Genomic DNA, 12,124 nt, shown 5'->3' with positions numbered 1-12,124 from the left:
GACTTTGTGCCTCATCCAGTCAAAACTGTGTTTGAGTGTATATGACAAGTGGAAAACATCATGATGACATGGATGTGAAAATGACTACATTTGAAACCAGCACCAAGAGTGGATACTGTAGGTTTGAAGCCTCCCCCTGGTTACCCCTATAGACATAACCAGCTTAACACTACGCATCCTCTACCACCCTTAACACCGATGTGCCTCGTGTGATTATGTTTTACAAAGTATTTGTTTAGAAACTATTACATTTTTAATGGATTTTACACTTGCAAACCTTTTCTTCTCTCTTCTGCATTTATTGACGCAATCCCCAACCGGCCCCTTAGCACTAATCCTGAGTACTAACCCTCAGTTTGCATGTTCCCGCGGAGGGTCGGCCAAATTAAGTGCCATCCCAAACCACATAGTGGCTAAGGCGAGTGGACCATCCAGCTCTTAAATAGTGAGTCTGCATTAAGTGCGGGCTCACTGTGGCCGTTTCTCAATATGCGTTCTTGTGCATTCTCGTCTGCTAGTGATACATCATCAGCGTCAGCCCGAGCATTGTTCCAATTGCCGAGAACGCACCAAATCCCAGGATGTTGTTTTCACCCCGCCCTCTTTATCGAGTATGCATCAGAGCAGACTTGTCCGTTCTTGAGATTGACAGCTGTCCCAGCATGCACTGCGGCAGCAGCAGCTTTCAATGCAATGGAGCACTCAATTGAAAGTTAAAAGTTCTCTTTTCTATTGTTGTTCAATAAAAGTACGTTTTAAGATCATTTGAGGCGAGAATATAATACTTTAAAGCATCACTATATGGTCCATTTATCGATTTAATGCGTAATTTAAAAAAAGATTTACGAAGTTGAGAGGACCGCGGGAACCAGCGGAGCTCTAAAGCTAACGGCAGCCAGGGCTACGTCACAAGTACCCTTCTGTTCCAATTGACCCATATCTATGCTGCGTGCTCGCGTTCTCACCAAGTCCAGACTTTGCTGTGTTCTTGCCAAGACCGGACATTTTCGTGAATTGAGAAATGGCCTGGAATTTGGCAGCAGGTGTAACAGCAGCTTGATGGTGAAGGAAAAGCGTACATTTAAATGTAAGTTCCAACAGAAAGTTACTGACGAAAAATCCCAAGTTAGGTATAAGAAAAAAAAAAACAAATTAATTCCAAAATGAAAGCCCCTCCTTTAAATAGTTTTGTCTGACTGTATGCATTTATTTTGAGCCAGGTGTTAAATTTCATGTCATCATGCACCTCAGAGCTACAGCCACGCACATGGGACGTCGCTGTGTTGCCTTAGCAACGACTGCTTCCGTTTTCCGCTGGAGGGAAAAAGCTGTGCCATTCTCGTTTATACCCCCCCACACCTTTAATCAAGACGCCTTCCACAGCTGTGAGTGAGACTTGACTTGAGTTTAGTGTTAGTGGTTAGGGGGCGTTTACATCCTACTTCTCCGTTCTTTCTTCTACCATCTTTGCCTGTATGGAAGATGACGATCTCCACCCATAAGTATTACAAAGCCTAATCCAGCTTTTTCAGCTCTAGGTGGTTTCATATTTACACTAAAGCTTTCATACCTCATTGGACTTCATGTAGATGTAGCCTCAGTGTATTCACAAGAACAAGGTGTTAAAAACTTTGAGCAGGAGAATTAGCACGAGCACATGGAAGGTTGCCATACAAAGTGTTTGCTTTGTAAGCCGTTATACTGATTAGCAGAAGGCAGTGGATGATTTGATTACACTGCGGATCAATCGGCTTTTCTTGTGTCACTGTTTTTTCCTTGTTCACTGCAGCACTGGAGCAATACCAACCCCTAAACAATCCATTGCAACTGTATGGTGTTGTTTAAATGAAAGTGCCAAGAGAGAACTGCTGCCTCAAAATGTTAAGCTTTTAAAATCCCCTTATAACCTGACTAAATTCAATAAAATAAATAGATTTATCCCATTAGATTTGTTGTTGAGAAAGTCAATCACTTCAAGCTTTTGTCTTCTATTAGCCAAGACAGGTCAGCTAAACTGGTAATACCTAATTCTACTGGAAAATAAGTTAGCAAGAAAGGGTTTGAAGAATTAGACCAGGGTATGAATAGCAAAAGAGTCATAGTATCTGCCAACAAGCGTAAAACTGTGTAGATTTTCCTTATTTTCAAAAACATTTTCAAACAAAGACAAATAAACCAAAGCCGCTTTAATAATAAATAGATGTTTTCTTATTAAATACGTCCAACAAAGTTACAAATATTGCTTCTATGCTTCAGCAACTAAAGGGGAACTGAAGATATATTTATTAAATAATACTGAAATCTTGAGAATACATCATGAGGGTCAAACAGAAAAAACAATCAACACAAAAAAAGGAAGTAAAATAACTTTTGAGCTAAATGTTTTTGTCCCTGAAACATGATGATGGAATTTTGTTTTCTAGAAACATGTTAATCTTCCATTTGGCATCATCATGTAATCGGCTTCCTGCAGGTAAGAACATATGTATGTTCTCAGACTGCATAGCAGATATTCTGTGAACAAAGACTTTTTTTTTTATTCTTATCAAAGAATGCACCAACTTTTTCACCTGTCTGGAGAATTTGAACACCAGCTGGGAAAGGGACGAACCACCTGCATAAAGAGACTCGCCCTTGACAAACATTGGTTGGACATGTGTTTATCTAGAAGCTCAGGATCCCAACCTTCAAATGAGAGTGGAGTTGGTTGGTTTCTTAATCTGACAATAAAAACTGATGCTTCCTCTTAATGGCTCCACTAAGGAATAGGGTCATAAGGCAGCATCCTTTTCTTCCAAAGAAAACTGGATTTTGGGGGGTAAAAATCACCAAAACTTAGTGGTAAAGTTTGGTGTAGTCTGGTAAAACCGAAATTATTTAAGTTTGAAACTAAAACTTTCTGAACATTTATGATGTCAAAAAATAATAAGCATCAGTCAGTTTCAAGCTAAACCATAAGATTACTGCAGGGAAGCTGCAGATGAAGCTAGATTTCCCTTTTATGGGTATACTTTTTAACAAAATAGCAGCTTCTTGAGAGTTGAATGCTTTGGAAAAGGCAAGCCAAAACCAAAAAAATCCAAATCTGACAGAAAATCTGTGGGGTCCCCTGAGCAACTGTGTTATGACCATATTGTGTTATATTGGCAGCGTCCTAAGGAAACCGCCTCACAGTGGGGTCCTTGGCAGTCGAACAAATGCGCCTACCGGCAGTGTTCTTTGGCACGCATGAACTCAGTCAATCATTCTCCTGTCCAGCTATGTGATCAACAGTTTGCACTGAAACTGAAATCTTGATTACAATGCAAATTGTAGTTGACAATAAAGATTGATTAATTGATCTTTTGCAACAAAGAGGTGGAAAAGTTAGGATGTGGGATTCCTGAATCATAGCATGAATGCTAAAAGTAAAAAAAAAGCTGCAGCAAACTATTAGTTATACGATCTTCATAATTATGCAGCCAGTTTACTGCACTTTTTATTGGGTTTTAACTGAATTGCATATGTTTATATCCTCAAAACCTGCCATTTAACAGCCGCTGTACTTTATTGACCTTTATTTCACAATTGCTTTATAGTGCAAAGCTTGACATGGAAGCAATAATAAAAGCAACCTTAGTGTAAACCTCCTTGTTAAGGATATTTGACATAATGTTTAACATAACCCCAGCTAAATAAAGCTTAAATCTGTCTTAACTGTGCATCTGAAACCTTTTTACTAAACTAAACCTATTGCATAACTCGAAACATCGTTTAATTGGACACAGTTTTGCCAGATAGTTACACTTTACAGCAGCTGTAGTGACGCTGTGGAGGAATGTCCTCTCCAGCGATCAGAGTAGCAGCTGAATTCATGCAATGCCCTTTTGTTTTCTACCAATTTTTGGTATGAACATTTAGATTGTTTATTTCTATATGTGTTCTACACTTGTCATCAAATCCACTAATTTATACCAGAAGTTATCCGGTAAGTGAGAAGAACCAGTTTGAAGATCCCTCAGTACCAGGGATAAAAAATGGGAACTCTTAAAAAACAAAACAAAGAGAAAAGGACTTGGATAAGTTTTTTTCCCAGAGTAATAACATGGCTTCTTCATGAGTTTGTCTCATAAATCATCTGACACAGTGTCTTGTTTCCTGCATAGCACCAGAATGTCAGGCTGGTAATTAGGGTTTATTTGGCTTATTAAGTCGTGTCGTGTTAGAGGTGGAGCTGCCAACCAAACATGTTTACAACCTTCCTAATAACAAGCTCTCCCTGCCTTTCAATCAAAATCTACCAACAAGCACGCATACAAAAGCAGTACATACTTCTAAAATGGTTTAAACGTGAAGTGCTTCCATCTACAGTTTTGCATGTTTAAAAATAATTTATTTAAGAGGAACTTTGTAGCTTTAAGTTTTACCGCTCACAGCCACACGTGTGTAGACATAATAGTCTGTATTACTGCATTGAGAACCATTTCAACACCCACAAACAGGTTGACGATGATGACAATGATACACATTTGCAGCAGAGTTGATGTATGTGTGAAACCATGCTGTATTTAAAAAAACAAATCACATCTATCAGAAGAGGGATGTCAAAACTGCACTCAGAAGAAGTGAAAGAAAAAAAATAAAAAAGAGGATCTTAATGTTGCTGATGTTTATTACCATACTTGGCTGCCTTCTGCACCCATCTTTGGAAACACAACCTTAACAAGGCATTGCCATCAAAGCATTCAGTGTGAACTTGGCCTTGCTGTCAGCACGGTCAGTCCCTGTCCCAGTTACAGTGAGTAATACTAGATGATGAGACTACATGATGGCTAGTTAGCATCCTGCATGGGGTCTATGGGATATTGTCTCTTTTGCTTCTTTACTATTAGAAAAACTGAAAATATGTGTGAAGATTTTCAGTCATCCAGGTCATGGTCAAGATTGAAAAAGTTAATTCTAGGCAAATGGCATGTACTTATATAGCGCCTTTATTCAAGTTAGGAGACTTGACCAAAGCGCTTTACACTACATTCATTCACCCATTCACACACACACTGATGGTGGCAAGCTAAATTGTAGCCACAGCTGCCCTGGGGCTCACTGACAGAAGCGGGGCTGCCGTACACAGGTGCCACCGGGCCCTCTGACCACCATCAGTAGACAATGCAGGTGAAGTGTCTTGCCCAAGGATACAACGACAATGAATGTTGGAGTCAGGGCTTGAACCATCAACCCTTCGATTTCAGGGCAAACTCCTACATCCAACGCCACTGTCACGCAGTAAATGGACATCAAGTTTTCTTCAAGACGTTTCGCCTCTCATCCAAGACGCCACTTCACTTCTAACTAGTGGTGGGGAGCACTGAGATTGCTGATGAAGATTCTCAGTCATCCAGGTCATAGTCATTCCGTGAGTTCAAAAAATATCCACTGGACTTGGTTTCCAAGATTGAAGACGTTTCACCAATTTGAATTGAGAAAGCTTCCTAGAGAGGTGGCGAAACGTCTTCAATCTTGGAAACCAAGTCCAGTGGATATTTTTTGAACTTTTACGGAAGGAGCACTGATATTATTATACTGTAGGTCTAACAAAGAATTAAGGCCAATTTATGCTTTTGACGCATAGCCTCTGCAACCGTCAAATCTCTCTCTGTACGTGACCACGCCCCAAAGCGCAGAGGTTCTGCAACCGTCGTCGCGCACACCTCCAAAAAATCCTGACCACACGTCGGACGGTCGCAAACCCGCGCAGACCTCAAGCGGAAGTGCGCTGACAAAAAGCAGCTGTGATTGGTCCTTGGTATGCCTTTCCGGCTGTCTTTCTGGTCGTTCTTTTTGATTCGGTGCCGGGGCGCGCCATTTTTAAAAATCGAGGAATAATTACAACAATGGATAACCGCGATACGAAAGCTTGATAGAGGAGGTTCGGAAGTACAACCACTTGTACGATGCCTCAGACATGTTGTTTTGGAAAATAAACACTCCCGCCGGCGCCGCCGAAGAAATTCTCTTAAGTTCTCGAATAGGCTCCCCCTAGCGCTGTGGCGGGAAACTGCTGTTCATCCCCAGAAACTCCAGACCCACGTTGCAGAAGCATACCAGCAAAACTGGTTCGCGACCAGACGCAAGCGAAATTTGATGTGTGCGGTTGGAGAGGTATAATCCGCCCTTTAGGGGGGACAAAAGGTGGCTTTGATCCCTCCCACTGGATTGGCCAAGGAGGTCACAATGGGGAATGTAAAAACAGAAAATGAATTAATCATTAGGAGAGTCTGGAGACTGGTACTGTTATGTTTTTTTGTTGATGTTTTTTTGCACCCTGACAAAGAAAGGTAGAAGAGTAATCTATCATGGCGAAATGCATTGTTTAGTCCAACGGTAAAACCTATAAAAGTCCATCTACAGACAGAAACAAATAAAGAGGAAGCTTTTGCCCTAATCTATGTGGCACAATGCGAATGCAGGTTTCACTTTTTCAGTGTTTAGCGCAGAGTGAAAACACAAGTGAAAGCTCTTAGAGACACATTTACAAGAAGCACTTATTCACTTTTATTTATTGGATTATTTCTGACACAGCTGCACAGTGGCAGAGGAGAAGGTGTTAAATAAAAAGAATAAAGTAAGACATAAAAGACCTGCTGCCACCTCCTGCAGCAAACACACAGACTTCAGTAAATCCAACTATCCTTTTAGAAGTCAAGTTTTTTTGCACAAAACAATCATTGTTTCTAATAGCTGCTAACTAAAATGAGCAGAGCTCTGTGGGTAAAGATAGCTTTAGGAAGGAATGCCACGCCTGTGGCTGATAATCGTCTGGGGTTAAAAGTTCAAGTTGCAAAGGAAGAAAGGTAGACATTGAAGATTGATTCATAAAACGCTTAACATGGGTTATTAGAACTTACTGAATTGGTATCTCTTTCAGTTATTCACAAGTCTTTTTGGTCATGAGTTTATTTTCCATTTTAAATAGACAATTTGAGGTTAACTAAACTCAATACAAGGAAAACTCCTATAAAGTGCTGTATCTCTTCTTTTGAAAACAACCAAATGGAAATAGCGGAAATAGGCTGATAACTGTTGATGTCAATTTTTGAATGAGGATGCTTCTTTTCTAAAAGTAGTTAGCTAATCCACCCTTTAATTCTCTTTGTCTGCTTATTCAGTGAATTGCTTGGCAAAAGCCGTGCACACAGAAAACCATACAAACGCAAACTCAGACCTAAAATGGCCAACTGACCTCATATATATGTTTTTGTAGGTCAGAGGAAGTCAGAACACCGGTGGAGGATCCTGGCATGCACAGGGACAACATGCAAACTCCATGCAGAAAGGCACCGGAACCTCTCAACATCTTTACTAAGATATATTGGATTTTATTGCATTCAGTGACTTTTCTTATTTTTTCCAAGTTGGACAATGTATGAGATTATTAATTATCTAAGTGCTAGGTCTATATTAAAACACTTGATTGATTGATTGATTGATTGATTGATTGATTGATTGATTGATTGATTGATTGATTGATTGATTGATTGATTGATTGATTGATTGATTGATTGATTGATCTCACAGTGGAGAAATTTACTTTTTATATCGACTCCATAGTCAAGAAGAAAAGGAAGGTGCCAAAAGGATAGATAGACGGATGGATGGATGGATGGATGGATGGATGGATGGATGGATGGATGGATGGATGGATGGATGGATGGATGGATGGATGGATGGATGGATGGATGGATGGATGGATGGATGGATGGATATAGAACAAATTAAATCTCCTATTTAACAGGATTATTATACAGTATACAATATACTACACCTAACCCTATTGCACAGGGTATTATGGAGCAAGACCCTTAACCCCACACTGCTCTCCGGGCGCTCACGCCCACAGATCAATAAAGTTTAATTATTTTATTATTATTAATAAATGGGTATTTATATAAATTGGTATTTATATATATAGTTATTGCACTGGTTATCTGATATAAAATATAAAACAGGTAATTGCACAGGGTATTAAATAGTAATTGCACATTAGATATTGCACAAATTATTGGAGTTATAATGTTGCATTGTAAAGTCTAATGGCAGCAGGGATGAATGACCTGTGCTAGCACTCCTTTTTACAAACAGGGTGTATAAGTCTTTCACTAAAGGAGCAGCTCAGCTGCTGGATAGCTTTTTACCTTCTGGCATTAGGAGAACAGAGCCAGCCTTATTTGTGTTATAATTAAATTTCAGATCAATTGATATGATATTATTTATAGCTGAAAATAAAAAATGAAAAGAATATTGTGTTTTATCAAAGGGAAACAATAAAGGCCCAAAATCAAAACATGTTATTAAAAGTAAAGGATAAAAAGTAGAAAATGACCAGATTGTTGTCATATTTAGACATTAAAACAATGGTGACGGTGCATAAAGAGAAAAACAAAAATTAATCGGATTCTTTGAGGTAATGTTCCTGTCATGTAATTCCACCATCTTGCAATGTGTGAGAACAGCAGTCCGACTTTCAGACTCAAAATTCAAATATGGGACATTTGTATTAAATCAAATACCCTGCCAGTGTGAAATCTTTGTTTTAGCTTCACTTCTTCAACAACACTGTCACCTTATGAACTGTTAAATTCATAACAGCAAATTCCAAACGGGCAGATCATAAGCATGAAAAACAAGCTTCAGAGTTCCTTGTAACTGATATTCAGACGTAGTTCAGAAATCAGCCGTTATCAGCATAACAGGGACAGTGCAGGCATCAGCGCACAGACATAGATGCCAGCACTCATCAGTTAGAATGAAAGCTAACACTCAATGTCCCATAATAACACAAGCCGATAGGGACAAATGTGCTGACAGTTTGAGAGGACACCATGCACTGTACAGCTAAATCAGCCTGATCTGAACTGTTCTTGTTATGTCCTTTATCAGTAACACACACAGGCAGACACTGACTAATTCAACACTACCTCTGGTGAGGAAGTCAAAGAGCTGGAAGATTCCCGCAGCATTTTTATAACAACAGCTGAATGTAATGCTGAAGAGGGATGAGAAAAAAACAACAACAAGTCTTCTTAGCAACTACTAAATGAAAGCTAAAATAAAGTTGTGTGTGTGTGATGGAAGACAAAAACCATTTTTTCTTACAAAAGTGGTTAAAAACTAGTTAAGACTTTAAATGTAGAGCTCATCCTTTTACATGCAGCTGCACACTACTGGTCAGCTGGCTTAAAGACAGCCATAACACTCTTCTTCCCTTTACCATAGAAAGAAAATTAGGTTGTTTGTTAATGATACCAGTTTCTAAAACCATTAGCAGTTAGGGGTGGAAGCTCAGGTCGTCACCCTTAAAGAGATAGTTTGTAAGTTTTACTGAAAAATTATCTTTGAAATAACCTTTTTAATTGACCCTTCACAACTAAAACATCATCACTGTCATCACAGTAGTTCAACGCTGATCACACATTTGTACGGAAGAGGATTAGGGCCACTGAAAAAATAAAAAAAGTTAACGGATTTTAAAATTTCATTTCAGTATAATGTGAGAAAAAAGTCAGAATTCTGACTTTAATCTCAGAATTCTGACTTTTTTCTCAGAATTCTAACTTTAATCTCAGAATTCTGACTGAATTCTGACAGCTAACAAACATGTTAGCATCAAGCCGTAGCCATGTCTTACCCATGTTTTAAGTTCTCTTGTTTTAATCACCTTCTTTTCCTCCATTAATGAAATAGCATCACCGGGGACCCCTCGGGCACATACAAAGTCCCCTAATTCCATCATTTTCCACCAATGTGTCACTGGCCCTCTCAAACAACTCACATCTTTGTCAGTGAAGCTGAAGCTCCCACATCTCTTCCTTCATAGTGCCCATCTACATTAAGATCCAAAATTATGTGATTAAAGTCAGAATTATTAGAAAAAAAGTCAGAATTCTGACTTTTTTTCTCAGAATTCTGAGATTAAAGTCATAATTCTGAGAAAAAAACGTCAGAATTATGAGAATAAAGTCAGAATTGTGAAAAAAGTAGTCAGAATTCCAACTTTTTTCAGATTAAACTAAAGTCAGATTAAAGATTAGATTAGATTAGATTCAACTTTATTGTCATTACACAGGTACAGGTACAAGGCAATGAAATGCAGTTTAGGTCTAACCAGAAGTGCAATAGCAGCAAGTGCAGGATAAATAATGGTTCCATAAGTACAGGACATGGGTTTCTACTGAATAAATATAGAGATGAATACCATAATAAACAGAATTTTACTAATAGATTTGTCCTATGAATATGATATATAGATAACTAGTGTTATAGAATAGAGTCAAAGTCAGAATTCTGACTTTAATCTTAGAATTCTGATTTTTTTCTCAGAATTCTGACTTTTTAAATCAATTAAAGTAAGAATCCTGACTTTTTTTTCTCAGAATTCTGGGATTAAAGTAAGAATTCTGAGGGGAAAAAAGTCAGAATTTGGACTTTAATCTTCTGAGAATTCTTTAATCTCGGAATTCTGAGATTAAAATCCGAATTCTGAGAATTCTACTTTCCCATATTAAACTGAAATAATATTTAAAAATCAGTTAACATTTTATTTTTTCTCAGTGGCCCTAATCCTCTTCCATACCTTTTGTTGCTGTAACACCACAATTTCCCCATTGTGGGGGAATATGTGGTTTTACTGTGGTGTTTCTATTCTATTCTATTCAAGAATCTAATGGGATCCTGGTTATAATCTGCTGCAGACTGAAATAATAACATGTATTTAAGACTTAGTACACACTTGAACTACTGTAGGTGTGACAGCAAACAGAAGCACAGCAGTTTGTGAGCAGCAGAGCTGTCATCTGTTTTCATCTGTTTGCTTTTTCAGTTCCATCCACAGCTGTCCAGCTTTACTCACATTTCAGAGCCTGGATCAGCGCCTTGCCGTCTTTAATCAGCTCCTTGATGAACTTGTTGGTTTTGTCCAGCTCCAGTTCATGGGACCGGAGCCTGTCCCTGAACTGAGGGCTGTCCAGGTAGCAGTCACTGAACTCCAGGGCGGGCAGTCCCATCTTCTTCTAAACCAAGAAAACCGGTCAAACAAAAACAAAAAGAAAAGAAAAAAGAGGAGTAGGATGTAGATGAGGAGGTGGGAGCTAATACTACTACTTCTACTGCCTCCGCAGTGATAGTAAATACAATTATATGAACACAATCCCAGAAAACTCTCCTCACATAAACCCTCTATGATCGGAATTTTACACAGGAGCAGATCTATACTTATTTCCCCATTAAATAAAATAATGGTAATAATAAAAAACGCGTCGCAGATATAGAAGCTTGGTCCGGTGCAAAGATATCCACAATAAAAGGTAAAATTGGTGATTATCTCCAGAGGGGTTGTAAAAAGGTTCCGAGGAGGGATGGAGGTAGAAGACAACAGCTAAACTTAGCTCCAGCTCCTGGACCCGGGGAGCGATATGTTCGCTGCTGGGCGGCTTTAAAACAAGCCCGTTCAGAATCCGCACATCCCCGCAGACTGCAACAACCCTACTACACAAGCGGATGATCCCCCCAGACTGACGTCCATATTGACCAATCAGACGCGGGGAATTAAGAGCGTCACTAATGGGGCGGGCGCACACGGGACGCCCAAGAGCTTAAAATAGGAGAAGGTGAAGAGGTCTCACTCTGGAGATATTTTTTTTTATCGGTATGATTTTTTATGTTTCTTCTGTACAGTTAGATTAGTTTAGATTAGATTAGATTAACTTTATTGTCCCAAAGGAAATTTGATTTGGGTACAGACTCTGGCTGCTACATAGTCCAAACTATGTGTCAAACTGCATTCACGCATAAAAACACTGCTATAGAAATTCCATTATTAGACAATAAATAATTAGGAATTACATTCACAATAAAAAAAATGTATAAGAACCCTTCATTAAAAAAAAACTGTTATATGAGATAATGAATACATAAGAAAAAAGCATGTCAGTTTAGTTTAAATTTTGAATACCATTGCATATTCCACAATTTATTTCTTGATACTGTTTATTTCCTTAATGAAAAGCGGAACAAATGACTTCTTATAGCGGTTCAATCTACAGGCAGGGACTCTAAGACGTCAACCTGAAGAAAGAAACTGATACTCTGA

At 38.7% G+C, this 12,124-nt stretch overlaps 1 protein-coding gene across 2 annotated transcripts in view; it reads right to left on the bottom strand.

Annotated features, from left to right (window-relative positions):
- Positions 1-11,039, bottom strand: part of LOC119787970 (rho GTPase-activating protein 26-like) — a 126,705-nt gene extending 115,666 nt beyond the window's left edge. For both annotated transcript variants that reach the window (XM_038292072.1, XM_038292073.1), the window contains exon 1: positions 10,886-11,039. In XM_038292072.1, coding sequence (XP_038148000.1) covers positions 10,886-11,039 — 154 coding nt within the window. The remainder of the gene's footprint in view (positions 1-10,885) is intronic.
- Positions 11,040-12,124: the final 1,085 nt, after the last annotated feature.

The sequence above is a fragment of the Cyprinodon tularosa genome, unplaced genomic scaffold, assembly GCF_016077235.1.
Source record: "Cyprinodon tularosa strain WSP-4 unplaced genomic scaffold, ASM1607723v1 ctg307, whole genome shotgun sequence".
NCBI classification, from domain to species: domain Eukaryota; kingdom Metazoa; phylum Chordata; class Actinopteri; order Cyprinodontiformes; family Cyprinodontidae; genus Cyprinodon; species Cyprinodon tularosa.
This window is presented reverse-complemented; position numbering and strand designations above follow the sequence as displayed.